Raw genomic sequence first — 21,910 nt, forward strand, 5'->3', positions numbered from 1 at the left:
CAATTAAAAAAGAGATGAATACTTCATTAAATGCTACTATAGTAGTTGCTAAAGACACTTGTAAAAAAGACAATAGTCCAAGACAGACATATTCAAGGTTTTCTTTTTCAGAAGGCAAAAACTCAAATGAACCCAATTCTAAAACACACACACACACACACACACACACACACACACACACACAAAACCACAAAAAACAAACAAACAAAAAAAAACCAAAGTCTATATATAGGAAAAACTTTCCCCAAAGTATTGTTTTCAGTTGGTATTGGAATGCTGGTGGAAAGTGCCAACCTAAAGAGAAGGAGAATCCATTCTAGGACCAGGGCATACTGTTTTGGTTTGGTTTGGTTCCGCCCCCCCCCCCCCCCCCCCAGACAGGGTTTCTCTGTATAGCCCTGGCTGTCCTGGAACTCACTCTGTAGACCAGGCTGGCCTCGAACTCAGAAATCTGCCTGCCTCTGCCTCCCAGAGTGCTGGGATTACAGGTGTGAGCCACCACCGCCCGGAGGCATACTGTTTTTTTCTCTTATTATTAAATGGCAGTAACCAACACTAGGCTCTCTTGGCCAACCAAGTAAATATTTTATTGTTACTAAACTAGTAACAATGCACAAAACACAGTGTAACCAATTTGCAGAAGGACACAGGTTCTTGCCCCCACTTTAATGTAGGACAAAGTTTGTTATCAGGACTACAGACTTAATTTGCTTTATCTCATCAGATAAATTTTTCTCTTCTCTAGATCTCACTTTCCCTGATTGCTCAATGAGAAGTCTAATCAGATTCTCTATAAGGTTCCCAGTAGTTCCTAGGTCATGTTTAACAGCACCATCATGTAAGCCAGTGGTTCTCAACTTTCCTAATGCTGTGACCCTTTAATACAGTTTAATTATTATCATTAAAAGTATTACTTTATACTTGTAATTTTGCTACTGTTATGAATCGTAATGTAAATACCTATGTCTTCTGAAGATCTCAGGCAACCCCTGTGAAAGAGTGTTTGACTCCCAGAGGGGTTGTAACACACAGGTTGAGAATCACTGATATAAGGGAATAAATGTGAAACAAAAAGAGTTTTTGGCTGGACTGATGACAAGTAATGCAAGTGTTGTCTTTAAAAAAATAAATAAATAACTCATGGAGTAGGCCTTAAATCAATTTTGTAACTGGCTCAAGGTTTGTGCCACTATTGCTCTAGCTTATTTTCCAGACAGGGATCAGTATAGATCAAAGGGTTTGTAGTGCGATTGGTGTTTACATTTTTCCTTTGGTAGCATTCAGAATATCTTCCTGCATCAAATAGACTAGCACATAGGGGGAAGGCTCTGTGTAGGCACCAGCCATACTTCTCCATGTTCAGTGAGCTGTATGGGTGTTATCTTCAGCAGTGGGGCCTGGCTCTCAGTTTGTGGAGAGCAACCAATAGTTCTGACAACAGTCTGGGTTATTTGGGAGTTCCTGTGGGACCCTTTTGGCCAACAATTCAATGAGATATAACCTATTTCTAGTACTGGAAGCTTCATTTGGGGGCAAGAGATATCCATTTGGAGCTCTGCCTCCCCCATTATATACGTACATATTTTAGGAAGCTTCTACTATAGTAAGTTTTCATACTACCCATATTCAACAGTGCTTGAGTGACCAAGAACCTGACACTAGACACCCCAGAGACCTAGAGTAAAACCAAATATTACTGTTCTACTGAAAGAATGCAGTAATTCAAAATTTGATTCCAAATGGCATTTTGTTCTACTCATAGATTAGTGTTTTGCTCAGCCACCATCATAGAACCTTCTTCCTGCAGCAAAAGGGAACAAATAGAGACCAACAGCCAGACATTAATCAGAGAGGAAGAGATCTTGGAACACTAAGCCACAAACGGAGGTCTCCACCAAAGCCATCCCCTCAGGGATCAGGGATCCCTGCAGAAGAGGAGATGTGAAAATGTAAAAGGCCAGAGAGGATGAAGTACACCAAGAAAACAAAGCACTGTAAATCAACAGGAGCAACACACACAGGACTCACATGGGTCTCCACCAGATGGGGTCATAAAGCCAAAAGAAATGGACACATGCCTCCATCCCTAATCTAGAAACTATCTCCAACTGATAACCATTTGCAAATAACAATTTAGTTTTCTCCAAAGGAGTCTCACTAGGGAAAACAAACAGTTCATCTTAAGGATAGGCTGAATGCCCAGCATTGGATAGATAGCTAAGAGAAAAATGACCTTAGTGGCACCTTTGGAGGTTCTCAGTCTCATAATGTCAGGGCTTAAAGGTTCTTATATATAATATATATATTATATATATAATATATTATATAAGCTTGGGTCAAATTCTGGCAAGGGCCAACTTGGGGAACAAAAAAAAGGATACATTTGAGTTATATTAATAAATGGTTCACATATATTCTCATAACCAAAATCTTATCTGACAGACCCAGAAACTATATTAGTACAGAAGAATATATAACTGATCTTTATACTAAATGCCACTACATAGGTCACGGCTTTAAAAAGTTACATAGGTATGATTTTTAGATTAAAAATAAAGATACAATTAAAAAACAATTGGTTATTATTAACATATAAGATAGTTAACATATAAGATACTTATATGTGTGTGTGTGTATATATATATATATATATATATATAAATTAATATTATGATCTCTCTCCTTTTTCTCCCTCTCAGCCCTAGAAGTCCTTTGTGTGTGTTTCCAGTTGAATATTTTTGAGACTCCCAAGTGTAAGATAAAGTGGATCTTCACATTTATGTCTGTTTCTTGTGCCTTTCCTTGGGCTCCTTTCTTTCTGTTCATTTGTTTTGTCCTATTACAATGTGTTAGCTTATTTTATATATATATATATATATATATATATATATATATATATATTTTTTTTTTTTTTTTTTTTTTTTTGGTTTGTTGGATTTGGTTTTTTCAAGACAGGGTTTCTCTGTGTAGCCCTGGCTGTATTGGAACTCACTGTGTAGACCAGGTTGGCCTCGAACTCAGAAATCCGCCTGCCTCTGCCTCCCAGAGTGCTGGGACTATAGGCGTGCGCCACCACCGCCCGGCTTATTTTATATATTATATCATTATAATTATTTCTTAGAAACTTGTTCTTTAATAATGAGAGACAGAAAGAGGGTAGATCCGGTTGGGAAGGGAGGTGGGGACAAACTGAAAGAAGAGTGTAGGAAACCGTAATCAGGATATATGAAGAAAAAAGGTTATTTTCAATAAAAGGGGGGAAAAAAAGAGAAAAAAAATCTCAAAATTAGGATTTCTGAATTCTTAACAGGTTAAAGATATTTTATACTAGCAAAGTTACTATACTGAAATTATACTAATTCTTTCTTGAATTGTTAAAATACCCAGGATTAAGTTTCAAACAAATGATCAATGATGCTTACCGATACTGATGTGTCCTCATTTTTTCTCTTAACACTGGAGTCAAACAATACATTTCTCCCTCGTCTTTCACAGTCTTGATAAACGATCAGTCGAATCTGGCTTGGGTCAAATTCTGGCAAGGGCCAACTTGGGGAACAACAAAAAAAAAGGATACATTTGAGTTATATTATATTAATAAATGATTCACATATATCCTCATAACCAAAATCTTATCTGACAGACCCAGAAGCTATATTATTATAGAAGAATATACAACTGATCTTTATATAAAATGCTACTACATAGGTCAAGGCTTTAAAAAGTTACATAGGTATGATTTTTAGATTAAAAATAAAGATACAATTAAAAATCAATTGGTTATTATTAACATAAGATAGTTAACTTATATAAAAGGTTAACTTATATATAAGCACAAATAATTAATAAAAATATGTTGGTCTCATATTGAGATGACATAAGATTAAGTCATACTTTATTTTTTCTTCAATACAAAAATACAAAAAGAGAAACAGATTTGCAATGGGTCAAAACAGAGATATATTATGAGTAAAACAGGTACACAAAAAGCTACTGCATTTTCACTTAAATGTCAAAACCTAGCAAGATTCAGTCTAAGAATATATACCTAATACTTAAAATTACAGAAAAAGAAAAGTAAGTTGCATGCAGTCCTCTAGTCACTGCCCAGCCTGCTGCTTACTCTCAATGAATTCAGGAAAGGAAGTGAAAGAAGTGGATGAGAAAGAGCGAAGGGAAGAGGAGGACACTGACAGTCAGCCCTAGAGTTTGCAAAGTGCTTACCTCAAAGAGCAAGGATGTATCAAAGAACACCAGGATTCTGGGTGGATCAAAGAAGTAACTATGTCTCATCAAGACATTGCTGAAGAACATTTTTCACTTTGCAACAAATATTTGGACAAAAACATAACTGCATTTGTCTTATGGACCTTTATTTGTGCATTAAGTATCACAATTTAAAAGAATAATGTCGCTGTTGGAAACTGATGGAAGTCTGACCCTACATCAAGTTCAAGCAGACATCTGTCCTTAAGACAACACTGGTTTGCATAACACAGGAAGGTGCTTATAAAACTATGACAGAACTGACCAACATAGGTAGAAAATCAAGAAGTGGTTTCATGGAACTAACAGAAATGTTCTAAGGAAGGAGTATAATCTCAGTAACTAAGAAGCAAGCACTCACCACTTTGGAAACATTGGTCCTCATAGTGAGGAAAGTTTTAAGGAGTAACATTTCACAGGACTGAAGGGAGAAAAAGTCAACTGTCAAGAAAAGAAAGTAGTTGAAGCCAAGAATGATGGGTATTTTGTTACTAAGAGAGGAAATATGTGAACATGTTTACACTCTGATGCAGTTTGAGGTGGAGAGGAAATTGCAGGCCTTTGAGGAAGTAGTGGAGTGAAAACTGTTTAAAGAATTAGCTCAAGAACTGGCTTCTCAGCCTTTGGCAAGTATCAAGTTCAGAATAAAAATAACTCTTGCAATAGACTGGGAGGAGAGGAGGGTAAAAAGCATGGCGTTTTCTGCAAGGAAATGCTGATTAGGAACAGTAAGAACATTACTTTTGAGTAATGCTATAAGCCAACACACAGTTGACACTTATTGAGTATATGATTGTCCACAAACTTTTCAGGTTATTATTCTCTTTCTAGAAATATCTCGGGATGTTTGAATTTGAATGGGGCAGAGACACGGTAAAGGGTTTTGACGGACAAATGGAAGAAAAGGAAAAAGAGGCATTGAAGATGGAGCAGAAAACTTCAAGAAGACAGTGGAAACAATGAACAGTGAGTTAGAAAATAGTGAGAATCTGAGCTGAGAGAAAAATGGAGGTGTAATCATTAAGGTGGCAAGAAGACAGTGTGGACAACGATCAGTACAGACAGAACACCAGAGAGGAAGAAAATCACACAGTACAGTGCTTACAAATGTCAAGGAAGATGAGAAGGCAGCAGTGCACAGAACCAAGTGTTCCACAAAGTCTAAACTTTATAAAGAGCAATTCAGCCTTTTGGTGGGGTTGTCCATGGATAGAGGGGATAGTCAAGTAACAACGATCAGAAAGGACTAAGAAGAAAGGCAGCAAGTATTTAAGATTCTAAGCAGATTCCCTGTGAAAGATGATGACACAAGAACCACGGATGATATAACTGACCATTTAAACGGCATGGTCTGGAATTAAAAGGTAACCTACATAGTCAGGAAGAAACTGGGATTATCTTAAACCAAAACCTATGGCCATCTAGGCAGCCAGAACAGGTAAGATTATGAGGCTTTTCTCTTAAAAGACAAAGGTATGCAGATATGAAATGTGTAGGAATGTATAAAGGGGAAACAAACATATTTAAAGTTTGCATTTTTAAATTAAGAGAAAGAATAGAAAAATAACTTAAATGTAGCTAGAGAAACTGGCAAATCAATGTTCCAGAAAAGTTAGAACAAAGCATTCTAATCAGGAGAGCTCCTAATGAACTGTAAAATATATTTAATGAGGTCAAGGAAAATGACCTACAAAGGAAAGCTACTACTGATGGATGCTCAAGGTTGAAGGAACAAAATAGTTATTTGAATGTGGTCACTTTTGTTTTATCTGAACGTATGCATTTTCAGAAGCATATACAAGGAGGTTTGTCTGAACTAAGTAAGGTATAGGACTTAAGATATAAGATTTTTAATAAAAATTATCAAAATAGGGGAAAGTGAGAAAGCAAAGGTATAATTAAAGACCCAGCTGAGTCATAAGTTTGTGTCCAGCCTGGGCTACAAAATGAGACCCAAATTTTAAAAGATAACAAAAGTGACCACAAGTAAAAAGAGACCTGAACTTCACTATCTGAGGAACTGTGGCCAGATGGCCCTGACTGAAGCAAAGGAAGCAATGTCAGTGGTTTCCTTTGATTGCCCAGACATTGTCTTTGTAGCTCCTAATCCTCTTTACTGTAAAAGTTGGTATAAATTGTGAAATCTGTAAATACAGAATTTTACTAAAAAAAAAAAAAAAATTAAAGAGATGCCTGATGTATGTGGTGGTTTGAATATGTTTGGCCCAGGGAATGGCACTATTAGGAGGTGTCCTTGTTGGAGTAAGTGTAGCCTTGTTAGAGGAAGTGTGCCACTGTGGGCACAGGCTTTAAGGCCCTCCTCCTAGCTGCCTAGAAGTCAGTATTCTCTTAGCAGCCTTCAGATGAATATGTAGAACTCTCAGCTCCTTCTCCAGCACTGTGTCTACCTATATACCACCATGCTTCCTGCCTTGATGATAATGGACTAAACCTCTGAACCTCTAAGCCAGCCACATTTAAATGTTGTCCTTATAAGAGTTGCCTGGGTCATGGTGTCTCTTCACAGCAGTAAAACCCTAAACTAAACACCTGATTATATTTAAAACATACTAGAACATACTATAAAATAAATTTCTCCTTAGAATGCTTTGTTCTAACTTTCCTAGAACATTGATTTGCCAATTTCTCTAGCTACATTTAAGTTATTTTTCTATTCTTTCTCTTAATTTAAAAATGCAAACCTTAAATATGTTTGTTTCCCCCAAAATTATCAATCTGCTAGCCTCTGCACCTTGTTGAGAAAGCAAACTTCATAAAAAAGTTTTGATTTTTCCAGATTAGTTTCAGAAATCAAATACTTCTCTGAGACTATACTTTAATGATCTGTGCCTTTTTTTCATAGTCCCGTTCCTTTTAACTATTGACAAGGACTTGATTTTCAGCCCAATTAGATCTAAGTTCTTTAGCAAAGCAGCAGCCCGATTATCAGTTTAGAAGCTCTACCACACTCACTGAAGTATTTTCACTGTCAGAGATTACTAGGCTGAATAAAGTACATGACAATCCAATTCCTAGAACATAGGCATATCAAAAAATAATGCCTATTGAGTGCTACTTTTGGCTAGGAGCATTTTAAATGGTGAAAAAGGTGGATCTACAGTTTTCTCAAATAGTAGCAACTGACCATGTAAAAGCTGCCTAGTTGTTTTTTTTGTTTTTGTTTTTGGTTTTTTTTTTGGGTTTTTTGGATTTGTTTTTTTCCAAGACAGGGTTTCTCTGTATAGCCCTGGTTGTTCTAGAACTCACTCTGTAGACCAGGCTGGCCTCAAACTCAGAAATCTGCCTGCCTCTGCCTCCCAGAGTGCTGCAATTACAGGCGTGCGCCAGCACCGCCCAGCTTGCTGCCTAGTTTTCTAATTAGTACAGACCACCCTTGCATTATTATCAGGAACTGTAAATCAAACAAATGATTACCAGGGTATAGTAGACCATGTTTATGATTGCAGCATTTAGGAGACTGAGATACGTGGATTGCCCAGAGTAAGAGACCAACCTGGGCTACATAGTGAGTTCTAGGCAGCCTGATACAGAATGAGATACTGTTACAGAGAAACAAACAAAGCAACCAACAAATGGACTATCTTGTTTGTCTGGCTGCTTGCATAAAGTACTTTATAAGCCCAAGCCCAGTAAAGAAGCCTGTACCTGTAATCATAGGCCTCTGGAGGTTAAAAAAAAATAAATAAATAAAAAAAAAAAAAAAAAAGACTGAAAACTAACAGTCATTTTCCACTGGTTCTAGGCCAGCCTGGGATACAGAAGATCCACATGATGATGTAGAAAATGAAGACAAAGAAGCAAAATCATCAAAAGAAATACTTAAAATGTTGATTTTATTAACAGTAGAAATCCTTACCACATTGACATAAATGCCCAAGTACAACAACAACAACAAAAAATGGAAGTGAGAAGAAATAAATAGAACCTTAATTAAAATCAGATAAATTCAGGTCCATATCAATAAAGTTTAAAAAACAATACATGGTATGTAAATAACTGGATTGTAAGCAATATACTAATATAATGTGTTAATTTAAAGTTACTTATAAATACATTCATATGTTATATACACAAACACATAACTTTCCGAATATATGCAGTGTTTCTGTACAGATGTAATAAGAAAGGAAAGCAATGAATAGCAAAAAATTAGTAAGACACTCGTGCAACCTAGAACTAATTTATAATATTAACAAATTATATATTTTAAATACATCTGTCTAAAAAATTCTCAAGAATTCTTCAACCTCAGAAAGGTAGCATATGTCTATATCTGAGCATTCAGGAGGCTAAAGCAGAGAAGATTAAGAATTTTTTTAACAATGATTTAATTATTTTTACATATAGTGGTCATTAAAGGATAACCCATTAAAAATGTTTTGATACTCCAATAGCCTATGCCATTTACTTATTACAAATAAATCCCTGCCAGCCATAAAACAGAAGTTAGATTGCATATGGAGCATAGGAAGTAGAGTTAATACCTTTCCAAATGTAGCCTCTGAACAATTCCACACAGCAAGTTACCAGCTAATAGTACATATTAATAAGTCTAAGTTAAAGCATAGACAACCAGAATTTCTAGATATAATTTTCTTCCTACAGGTATTTTAAGCCCTTTAGGGGAATTTTTATAGTGTGGATTTAACTTCTGCATAAAGTAGTACCTTAAATATATCATTAAAAAGATTAAACTAGAGCCAGGCGTGGTGGCACACGCCTGTAATCCCAGCACTTGGGAGGCAGAGGTAAGTGGATTTCTGAGTTCGAGGCCAGCCTGGTCTACAGAGTGAGTTCCAGGACAGCCAGGGCTACACAGGGAAACCCTGTCTTGAAAAACCAAAAAAAAAAAAAAAAAAAAAAAAAAGATTAAACTAGAAATCAGACTTGGCTTAATAAAACCACTAATTACTGTCTGCAAATAGTCTTAAGAAGAACATTCTGCATAAAAAACTAGGTGACCTAGATTGCCTTGCACACTGACATTCATCTTTTTAGCTGCTAAGAGCAGTTTAACATATTGGGTTCAGCAAAATTACATTCATTTGATCTGATTGTACATCCTAGCTCTTACACTTTTTAACTTCTAAGCTCACAAGGCTGAAGTTCCAAAACAATCTATTTTATCAATATTTATCCAACATTTCGTTATATGACATATTGTGGTAGATGGCACAGAATGAGTCTTCAATAAATACTTTGTCAATCAAAAAACAATTTCACCAACAAGTGAAAAAAACATATAACTTTGGATAAATGGCATAAGAATACCATTTCATCATTTAGCAATAGAAGCTTTTTGTGAAACCAATTACTTTTAAATAGATCAAGAATTAAATGAAAATAGCTTCCTCCAAAAACCAAGTGGCTTTTATACTGGGGAGAGGGATCATTCTGATGTTTTATCCTACAAAGATATTTATTAAAATTTGGAATATAGTAAGTGAAAATCCCAGCACTAAAGTAAGGCAATTCCAAAACTATAATTACATATCTACTAGAGTCCATTTCTTCCTGACAGTCCTCCTAATACTAGAGAAAGGACATGTAAACATTTTACCAACTAACAGAGCATACTTATTGGGCTAGTCTTCTACTCCTTGAATGCATACTAGAGATACAAAAACAGGAAAGGGGCTATTGGACTAAGTTATCCAATATGGATAAAAATGGGGGAAAGAGAAGGAGAGAAGGGGAGGAAAAGGGAATAACAAGGAGGAGAAGAGAAGGAAAGAGGAAAGAAGTAAAGGAGAGAGGAAGAAAGGGAGGGGGTGTACTGGCTAGTTTCGTGTGTCAAGTTGACACAGGCTGGAGTTATCACAAAGAAAGGAGTTTCAGTTGGGGAAGTGCTTCCATGAGATCCAGTTGTGGGGCATTTTCTCAATTAGTGATCAAGTGGGGAGGGCCCCTTGTGGGTGGTTCCACCTTTGGGTTGGTGCTCTTGAGTTCTATAAGAGAGCGGGCTGAGCAAGCCAGGGGAAGCAAGCCAGTAAGAAACACCCCTCCATGGCCTCTGCATCAGCTCCTGCTTCCTGACCTGCTTGAGTTCCAGTCCTGACTTCCTTTAGTGATGAACTGCAACTTGGAAGTGTAAGCTGAATAAACCCTTTCCTCCCCAACTTGCTTCTTGGTCATGATGTTTGTGCAGGAATAGAAACCCTGACTAAGACAGGGGGGAAGGGAGAAGAAAGGGTGGTGAGAGGTAGATGATACCCAGAGAGAGAGAGCACACCCTTCTTGCCTGTGTCCTCTAGCTAGGCCCCACCTCCAAAAGAGCGCCACCACCTGGGCATCATGCCTCACAATAGTGGGATTTCTAAGGTCACTTTATGTATAGTGCTTTCACTCAGTAAGAGCTGCCCTGAGCACAAGGCTCAGGCAACCATAGCTACAACAGTTCTTCACAAGTTCAACACCTATAAGGAATTCATATTTACTTTGTAAACAAAAAGAATGGAAAAAGTTCTTTTCAATTTCTGTGTGCCCATACACAGACTCTTAGAAGCTATCTATACTGCTGACCAGCAAATGAAAAATAAGCTCTATTAATCACAGCACTAAGACAACAAGTCTAGCAAAAAATACTGACTTTATAGAGATGTAGCTCAGTGGTATAGCCACTTATCATTTATGAAACCCTATCTCAGTCTGTCCTTCTACAGGGAACTATGGAGAGAGGGAGAAATGGAAGCAAGCAAGCAAACACACAAATAAATCTGAATATGGAACTATAAACTTCAATAAAATCCCCATGTTAAATTACCTGGCTAAAAGAGACACATTTTAGCTTGGTTTACAAACATGGTTTTTCAGTGGGTTATGTTTTAACTTTTATTGGCATGTTCTTCCACAAACCAAAGGATATCTCTGTATGTGTATATACTAGTAGACTAATGTAGCAACACAAATGCCTAATACAACAACAATCTACAATCTAATTTACCTACAATCTAACTAAGAAACAATATGCTGAGACCAAAAATGATTATTCACACCAAACATGGCAGAAACATAAGAATGCGTTCTGGATCAGCAGAACTTAGATTTAAATATTCTCTCCCACATTACTGACTGACTGTGGTATTAAATGCAACTACCTAGAAAATTATTTATGCTCATTAATACTAAAAATTACCATACTCAGTAGATCCACATTAAGTCTGTTAATTTAACCAGAATGCAGGAAGGCTAATTTATAACAAATGTAATATTTCAGTATCATATATTTCCAACACAATGTGTTTTCCTCATAATCCTATGTGTATTCTAAGAATTTATAAAACAAGTTGGAGAACTGGTTCAAGAGCTAAAAGCACTAGATTCCTGGTACCTACATGGTGGCTCACACCACCTGTTACTCCAGTCTTAGTGGATCTGGGCACTCTCTCCTGGACTTCAATGGCATCAGGCAAAACACCCCCATTATAGAGTAAAATAATCACACTAATAATATTTTTCATTTTAAAATGTTTAAATGTTTTTATCTGAGAAGTAGTATGGGTCTACCAGGACACCAAAGAAATAGGGAAACCAATTAAGAATGCCATTCTCTGATATGATAACACAAAGAAAATAAGTGTCTATCCAGGAGACAAGCTAGAGACATAGTATGAAGAAAAACTTAATAATTTGGGATGGTTATCAAAAAAGCCTAATTTTTTAATTGAGTAATTAATTTTGTGAAATTAATCTCAGAAATCCTTAAACATGATAGGCAAATGGCCTTCCACTAATCCATATAAGTTCTTGGCTCAACACTGATTCTTAATGGTAGTTTGGAAATTTAAGCTAGTAAAAAGAAAAGTAAATTCAAATGATTCCGATCTATATCTTTTTCCCTTCCTCCTCTCTGATCCTCCCCCGCCTTTCTCTGTACCACTGGCATTTAGATCTATGTTAAAACTACTTCTGAATAAACAAAAAAAAATTGTTTTAAACAAAAGATTTCCTGCTGTCTTCACAGGTAATTCAAATAGATTTTAGCTTGCTTTACAAGCATGTTTTTTCAGTAAAGTTATGTAATTTAAAAGAAAAAAAAAAGGTATTCTCAGCCACTGTGGTTCACAGGCCTTCATCCCAGCTCTGGGAGATAGAGACAGGATAATCTCTGTGAGTTCCAGGTCCGCCAATGCTACAAAAAGAGACCATGCCTAAACAAACAGAAAGGTATCCTCCTTTTTCAGGTGTTTCATTTCTGTTTTTCTTTCAGATTAGTTTTTTTCCTTTCCATTCTCTCATTGTCTTTCTCTATATCACTATTTCATATTAAATTTTTCAAATTCAAATTTATGTTAACAAACTGTAAAGTATAATAACTATAAGTCATTTCTTAAAATGTAACAATGGAATGTACTCTGCTCTAAGAAATGGGTTTTCCTTCTTTCTGTAATGCAGTTTTTGTCCTAGTTGTAATTTCTGTGTTGGGATGATGCTTTTTTCCTATTCATGATTTAACTGTTACATTTGGGTAAAAACTGTAAAATACTTTAGAAAATATTTTAGTGTAAAATCAAGCAAACCCCTTTCCTAGACATCAAGTTTTAAAATAGAGCTACTACTCCTTTACACTTTAAAAACCAAATTAAAGAGTCTTTTTCAAACACCATAAAGGCAATATGCCAGCTGTGGTTTCTTCTTGGTGCTAACACCACCAAGCAAGTCTTAGGGGTAAGACTTTAAAGCGCAGACTAACTTGAAAACCATACATCTTAGAGCTACTCATTTGACTCATTTCATATTTTTCTATTACATTTTGTTAAGATTTTTAAAAAAAAAAAAACTCACATGGCTTTTTGTTACTACAAAGGAGTACTCAATTCACACCACGAAGGTCATTTCCTCCCTGTATGAAATACAGTGCCACATACTTAGTTCTGCATGCTGATAAGTTAAGCAGCTACTGACCGCCAAAACAAGAATTGGTATACAACTGAAATTGTCAATATGATTTTAAGCACTTGCAAACTTCTTTGAGACCAAGAATATTTAGTATACATCAGAAATATTTTAAGGAACAGCCATCATAATTGAGCATTCCTCTAAGGGAAGCACTTTTCTTGAGAAAGGAATATAGAAAGTCAACTTTGTGTTAGTAATAAACATTTCCTCATGCTCTCAGTAACCTCTGAGAATCACAAACTATCTCAACTAAGTCATAATTTAAAATATCATACATTATCAGTATCAGAACAAACATGAACATTTCCATGAGGGATCTATGATTTATGTATTAAAGAATTACAAATGGATTTGACCTATGTAAACTATCAGTTTCTCAGAAGCCCAAGTTAAAACAAACAAATAATAAAAGCAAGAAAGATTTAATGCACAGCTAAGCTGCAGTAAAACATTAGTTTGTATTTCTTGTTCCAAACTACTATAAATAAGATAGGAGACAGCAGACAAGTCGACGTAAGACCAACTGGTACCAGAAGACAACGAGGCTGTTTTCTTGCAAACAGTTATTTGATTGTTCATGCTATGCCTTCAGAAAGCTAAACAATCTTTCCTCTGAAATTTTAAGTTAAAATGTGAAGACATGACAAGGTATTCAGCTGAAGAATCCAGCAGAAAGAAAATGTAAACTCTCAAAGGATCTCACCCACATATAACAAAACAGTAAGGCTAAGAAATAATTAAAAAATATCCAACCTAATTCGTTAATCGTAATTTTATGTTGGACTTGTAAAATGCCCAACGATAATACTATTGCTAGTTATTTCTGCTTTTTAGTTAAATCTGAGTCTTTATGCATGTTGAGATTTGGTCAGTTGCTATGTATTATAATGCAGACCCCCAAGACCTGGTTGCTCCAGAGACAAGAGAAGAGTCCACATGTAGACCCAAGTGACACTTTGTGACCTTGTCCCCAAGTTATTTCTGATCGGTAAATAAAGATGCCTACAGCCTATAGCTGGGCAGAATTTAGACAGACAAGACTTGATGATCCTGGCCTTGGTGTAGGATTAAACCATGAAGGGAGAGAGAAGATGTAGGAGGAGAAAGATACCATGGGTTAGAAATCCAGAAAGCATGGCCCTGACAGCTCACCAATTGGAGTTAAGAGCAGCCCAAATGGAACGTATTAAGTAGTAACTCAGGGTTATCCATAGGAAAGTAGATTGTAATAGCATAGAGGGTAGATATCTGCAGTGCTCTAGTGCTAATTAAGGCTTAGTGTAAATAATAAACGCTGTGTGTCTTTTATCTGGGAACTGAATGATCAAAGGCAGGGTAGAAGCCCCAGATTAGGATTAAAAATTTCTACAGCATATGCCAGTAATTTTAGTTGTATATAGTTTTAAAATTAATGTGAAAAATTGAATTCAGTAAATATTCAAATATAAAAATGTCTAACTTATTTGTAGGACATTATCGCCAATCTGAAAATGTAACTTCTGTGACACCTGCTACAAATACTTAAGGAAACTCAAGCTCTACACTAGACAAAATATTATCTAAAATGTCTGCTGCTATGAAGCCAGAGAAGAGGTCAGTAGTTAAAACAGCTAGAGGTAGGCAAGTGATCTATTTAAAAGATGGGTGGTGGCATCAGTGATTTATTTATGGCACTTGAATTGTTTAACATCACTGGTGATAATTAGTAACTCTACGCATCTGGCCGGCTGCACATTCACACAACTCTAGTCAAAGTATGCATATGCATGTTCATAGCAGCACTAGTTACAAAAACCAGAAGGCAGAAAGTCGTCCCAATATTCACAGTAATTGGGTATATACAGACTTATACAGAACATAATAGAACATTCAACTACAGAAGTAAAGCACTAATGCATGCTACAATGTGGCTAAATACTAAAGTCACTCAAAGGAAAGTCAAGACATAAAAGGTCACAAGATTCCACATTTATGTAATATCCAAAATGGGTAAATCCAGAGAACGGAGATCGGTAGTTGCCAGGGTGCTTTGAGGGAAAGAAAAAGAGAAACCCCTGAAGGCACTTGGAGTTTTACTTTGCACTAACAGAAATGTTTTGTAACTAGATAAGAGGGCAGTTACCTAACACTGTGAATGTACCAAATGCCACTGAACTGTTTAGTTTATAGCAGTTAACTTAGGAGATATAGGCAGAGGACTTCCCCAGGTTTGGGACTAGCCTAAACTAAACACTAAATTTCAGGTGAGCCTGAAATTCACTATACAGCCTGATCTGGTCTCAAATAATAATGACAACAACAATAACCATAGTATAGCAGGATCTGATAAAGTCCTGGACATACACCTACCTTATAACCTATAAATTCACTCTGAGCTAAATATTTTAACAGATATGCCCATGCTACTATAGTGGCACCTCAAAACCACCTTGAAGATCTACAAACCAAATCAGTTACATGCCAAAAGACTACCCTAGAAGACTAAGGTGAATTCAGATAGGATAATCCAAAGGATTTGTAAAGAGGTCCACTGTAACTCACTTCAGGAAGAAAAACACTACGTTCTCTTTTTGAAATATACACAGAATCTCAGCCAGTAGATGCTAGGTTTCTTGGGATTGAAGATCTTGTTTTTGGACCCTCTGAGCCAGGTGAATTAGAAACTTTTCAGGTTAAATTTACAGCTAAGATTAAGTTCCAAAGCAAGCAATCTTATTACTAAACATCTTATATAGAACATTGTGCTTTAACTAGATGAGCAAAAAATCTCTCAATTTCTCCATTTTAAAATTATGCATAATCACTACCTTATGATAACATGACAATTTTATTCCTTATTCCCTCTGTAAAGCCCCCAGAAAACTCCCTCTAAACGATAATGTAGCAATATAAAAGAGACACGTGTTTAAAGGTCTAAGAAATTATTAAAAGATAACATCTTTCTAAGAAATAATGCTGGATGAACAGGGAGAATTAAATTTTATATATGAAATGCAAAAACGATTATTTTTTCATGACTATTAAGAGGAAAGTAAAAGAAGCATACACAAAGAATACATAAAATTGTATTGAATGAAATTTTAGATAGGTAAAATTATCTACAGTGACTAAGAAAGCAGATCAGAGATTTTCTTGGAGGAAAATCAGAAGTGATTATCAACTACAAAGGAGTATAGGGGACTTTGGAGGTAAACCAATCCTGTCATGACTGCAGTGATTGTTACACATTTTTAAAATGTATATGTGTTTGTTCACATGTATGTGGAGTTGTGTTTTCTGGTGTGCATGAACACATGTGATGTATGTGTGTGGAGGCTAAAGGACAATCTGTGCTATCCTCAGGAATACTGTTTACCTTCTTTGAGACAGGTCTCTCATTGGCCTAGAGATCATCATCCAGCCCAGGGATCCATTTACCCATCCTGGCTTTCCCGGCATTAGGAATACCAATGTGCCACAGTTTCAAACATTTTCACATATCTGCTGAGGATCAAACTCAATCCTCATTTTTGTGAGGCAAGCAATTTACTGACTGAGCCGTATCTGAAGCCCCAGTGTATACTATTTTAAAATATATAGGGAAATTGTTTCAGCTAAAGTAAAGTTAGGATGGAGATGTAGACACAAAACTGATTATAATGAAGGAAAAGGTTTATACTCAGGAATTCTCAAAAATATAAGAGGTATATCACTTTCCACATTTGGCAAATAAAGTGCCAGGGTGGGTTAGAAGGTAAGACATAGAGAAGAAAAGTGGCCAGTCCCGTTAATGGCTTCCTTGGGGGAGAATGGACTAAGGCAAGGCTGGCTAGCTGGAATAACTTCAGCAGTATCCAGAGTATGGCTGAAGATCCTAAGTTGTGTGATTCCTGGCTCTGGAGTAATTACAGCAGGATACAGGCAGGATAAAAGGAGAAATTGGGATGTAAGGGTCAGTTAGTTTGCATATTTGGAGGGGTAAGTTGTTATTGTGTAGTTTTTCACTCTACCACTGAAGTATAACATCAGTCCCTCAGCTTATTTATAAGATACAATGACTCCCAGTGATCTACTATAATGTAAAAGTGAAACAAAACCAAAATAAGGTAGCAGTCATAAAAATGAAAAGCCAAATTTCTATTCCCTAAGGGAAAAGTACATAAATCCAAAGCATCTCCTGGTCAATGTATCAGAAAAGAAGAAAATACTTAATACTCCAAGTCATTAGAGCCATTCGGCTGGTTTCTAAGACTCTAGAGACAATGACTCTCCTTCCTTTTCTGAAAGAATTACTCTACAACCTAGAAACCACATTATATGTGTTCTTGTCAACATTCTTCACATGTATCTCCTGATCACTGAATGAAAGTTTCTTTACTATAATACACACAGGAAAGTGTATATCGAAATAAACTAGCCAGAACATGACAAAAGACAGGACCAGAGGGAGAAAGAGATGAAGAAAAAAAGAAACTAAACAAGCTTAATACAAGGTTTCCTTCTGACTTAAGGTCTACTGTAGGCTCTGTTGCCCTCTAAGGCAACTTCCTTCGAAAAGGTATTAGGTATTGGACTGTTTCCAGAGGTGATGGCATGAAGAACTCACACAATTCTTCCTATCTTAGGTCTAGACACCAAACAAGTAAATGGTATTTACATCCACTGTGACAGTATCCCAGAGTTGGGAAATACGGAAAAGTGTATGAAAATCCTGCAAGAAATAAACAATTGTCTTGGAACATCTGGCTAATAGGATATGAACTTTTTCTACTTCATTAAAAAAAGCAAGACAGATCACTACTTCCTAAAGTCCTTGTACCAATTTATACTCTCATAAGTAATATGCAAGTGTTCTCATCATTCCACATTCTTGCCAATATCTGGTACTAGTCCAAAATTTTGGTCTTTGCCAGCTAATGTCAATGTATGTAGCACTCTTTCCTAAATTAAGTTGGCTATAGTATTAGTAGACACATTTAATCTATCCAATGTTAAGAAAACATCCTAAATTTGCTACAAACTTTTTTCTTTTTACAACAAAAGCTGAGTTTTATCAAATAAACCTTTTTCAGTTAATCATATAGTCTTTCTCCTTTAATAAATAACAGTAGCTCATAATATCAGGCGTTGCTGAAAGAATGTTAGACTAATTAAATTCTTCTAACAAATTGATTAAGTTTTATTTCACTTTACAGGAAAAAAAAAACCCAGAGACATAGAAATTTAATTAGTTGCCATAGGTGTAACCAACAAACACCCAAACTGGCATTTAAAACCAATCTGATTTTGTGACCTATATTCTAATTTTCTATATTGGTTCTTTTTCCAGTTGTTAGTATCACTGACTGGGTAAACTATAAAGAAAAAGGCTTATTTAAGTTCACAGTTCAGGTAGTGATAGGGTTCTTGTGGGCAGAGCCCCAAGGCAGTACAGGTCAAGGGACAGAATGTATCTCCTTTGATCTTTCTCTTCTTATAAGTTCAATAAGGTAGCCTCCAGACTGATGATCTTATCTAATATTCTAATCACCTCCCTTAAGGCCACACCTCTAAATCCATAGTTGGGTTAAATTTCTATCCTTACAATATGCCAAAATACTGATTCCACTCCAGCAGCATTTCAGAAGGGACAAGCCATGTTCCTATTATGGTATGTGTGTACATGTGCTTTCTCTCTCCACCTCTCCTCCCCTGTTCCCTTTCCCTCCCTCATCCCTTTTCTCCTGATAAACGTTAGGCCAACAGTTCTCAACTGTGGGTCATAACTCTTTTTGTGAGGAAGAGTAAAATGACCCTTTAACAGTGGGGTAACCTAAGACCATCAGAAAACACAAGATTAAGATGGTCTTAAAACATTATGATTCTTAACAGTAGCAAAATTACAACTGTAAAATAGCAATGAAAATAATTTTATGGTTGGGGTCACTACAACATGAACTATATTAAAGGATCACAGCATTAACAAGGTTGAAAAACACTGTCTTAGGCACTGAGACAATTATATAATTTCTGAAATGTTTCTGATGAGCTCCCTCATCTATAATATGAGGCTATTACTTTGTTTAGTTGTCTTGAGTAGTAAATAAATGAGTACAATTCTCTATAATCCTTAAAATTCTGCCTGGCACATATATACTAACTGATATTACAAATATTAATAGCAGAGGCTGGAGAGATGGTTCAGCAGTTCAGAGCACAACTGTTCTCCAAGAGATCTGAATCTGAATCCCAGTGCCCACATTAAGCAGCTAACAATTACCTGTAACTGGAGCTCCAGCTTCCAAACTCCTTAGCACCTGCACTCATGTACACATAACCCATCCCCAATATACTTATTTCAAAAATTTAAGAGTTAACAATACTCTCCTACCTTTTCATATTTGCAAAAAGGTTTCATTTAAATTGTGATTATTTATACCTAAGCTTCATCTTTGCAGGGAAGGGGCAGGTTCATTTATTTTAAACAAATCATTTTTACTTTTTTTTGTTCTTTTAATTTTCTCCGATGCAATCATTCGTAGTTCATTAATTTGACTCTTACAGCCTTAGTAAATCTATTTTCTTTGGATTTGTTTTTCCAACATTAAGTAGAACACTCAACTCATGTATGTACATTGCATCAAATAAATGTTTTTTTAATATTTATTTATTTATTATATGTAAGTACACTGTAGCTGCCTTCAGACACACCAGAAGGGGTACCTGATCTCATTACAGATGGTTGTGAGCCACCATGTGGTTGCTGGGATTTGAACTCAGGACCTTTGGAAGAGCAGTCAGTGCTCTTAACCGCTGAGCCATCTCTCCAACCAAATAAATGTTTTTTTTAAGAGTTTTGTTACTTTTTGGTTTTTAAGGATGAACACTATCATGCCCAGCTCTAAAGTAATTTGTAGTCTCTATTTTTTTGTTACTTGATCTTCAATAAGTAGGAAAAATATGTCAAAATTACCTACAATAATAATATGCGTCATTTTATCCACTTTTGTTTTATTTGTTTCTATTTTATTATTTTGGTTCTTTTTATTTGTTTTTAGATGAATTCTGTGTACCCCTGGTAGTGCTAGAACTGAGAGAAATCATTTTGCCTCTGCCTCCAGAGTACTGGAAGTGTTGTGATTAAGACATGGACCACTGTACCAGGCTGTTTTGTATAGTTCTAAAACATGCTATAACTGATTAGCAAATAAAACTGTATTTACTATAACTAAATTGTTTTTTTCTGTTTTATATGCTGTAACTAAATCCATTAACTTTCTTCTTTTTGTTTAGATATCTTTTCTTAACCATGTTTCTAATCTTTCAGAACTTATGTTAATGTATCTTGAAAATGTTTTTTAAAGTCGCCCACATTACTATGCATGGTACATAGCATACTGTTGTAGAAGCTTTAAATTACAACTCTGTTACAGCTTTCTTGTAGAGACAGGGGCTGAGATTATAGGCATTACCATGTCCAATATAACCTTTAAAAAAAAAAAGGCTGTGAATTTATCAAAATGTTCACAAACTGGCCTGAGGGTGTACCAATGGTACAGTACCTGCCTACTCTATATTGAGGTCAATCCCCAGCACTGCAAAATAAACAAGTTTAAATAAACTGTATGGGGAGTGATTCAATCTAGCACACTACAACTCCTCTCTTTGGATTTTCAGGCATGGTTTAGCAATGAAAGGACTCTACATTAGCAAACTAAATAAAAAGAAAATGCATGGCTGGTGGGTGTCTACTGTCAACTTTGTCTTCTTTATTCTGTGTTAGCCTCAGCCTTCACACAGTACAGATGTGTCTTTGCTTTAGAAAATGTCAAACATCACATTCAAGGTCATTAAGAAGAGAAAGAGGCTTGTAAAAGCCAGCCCTTGGCAATTAAAAATTTGATAGTTGAATTTAAAACACACTTGCATAATTCACTACAAATAATATTTATGAAATATTCTAGAAGAACAATTGGGAAGAAGGCTGGGCAGTGGGTGGCGGTGCATGCCTTTAATCCCAGTCAGTACTGTAAGGCAGGTGGATCAAGACCAACCTATTCTATAGAGCTCCAGGACAGTTAAGGCTAAACAGAGAAATTTTGTCCAAAAGCCAAAGGGGGGTATAGGGGGAAGAAATTGGGGGGAAAACAAAACAAGAAACCCAATAGGGTTTCCATAAAGGAAGCTCCCCTTGAAAATATTATGAACAAAATCCCAAAAAGTGATGGAATTGTAAAAATCATGTAAGAACATTCCCTGGAACGAGATGCCTCCAGTCAGAAAAGATGAGTATCAGTATTAATCTGTAGAAATCCCCAAACAAAACACAAATTAGATTATTCTTAATTATTAGAAGGAAAATTCAAAAAGATCCTGTATCTGTTGTGATTTCTCATCTACAATATTGGAAGCCATAAGAAAATAGAGTAATATCTTTGAATTTCTAAGCTAAAATGATTTTTATTTAGATTTATTTAGAGTTTTGTGTGTGTGTGACATGTGGTATATGTGTTCCTGTGTGTTGGCCAGAGGTTGACCCTGGGTGTCTTCCTCAATAGAGTTCTACCTTATTTTTTGAGATAAGGTTCACTGGTTCCACTGTCCCCAGGGACCTTCCTGTCTCCATCTCTCCAGTGATGGTATTACAAGCAAATGGCACTGAGAGGCCAGGTTTTTTACATGAGTATTGAGCGTACATGAACTCATGTCCTCATGATTAGGTGACAAGCACTTTACTGACCGAATCATCTCTCTGGCCCTCCACTCT

General features: G+C 36.0%; 1 protein-coding gene across 2 annotated transcripts in view; it reads right to left on the bottom strand.

Moving 5' to 3' along the window:
• Positions 1 to 21,910, bottom strand: part of Fnip1 (folliculin interacting protein 1) — a 76,525-nt gene that overhangs the window by 46,500 nt on the left and 8,115 nt on the right. For both annotated transcript variants that reach the window (XM_052195337.1, XM_052195336.1), the window contains exon 2: positions 3,423 to 3,549. In XM_052195337.1, coding sequence (XP_052051297.1) covers positions 3,423 to 3,549 — 127 coding nt within the window. The remainder of the gene's footprint in view (positions 1 to 3,422; positions 3,550 to 21,910) is intronic.

The sequence above is a fragment of the Apodemus sylvaticus genome, chromosome 10 (genome assembly GCF_947179515.1).
Source record: "Apodemus sylvaticus chromosome 10, mApoSyl1.1, whole genome shotgun sequence".
Classification (NCBI taxonomy): Eukaryota; Metazoa; Chordata; class Mammalia; order Rodentia; family Muridae; genus Apodemus; species Apodemus sylvaticus.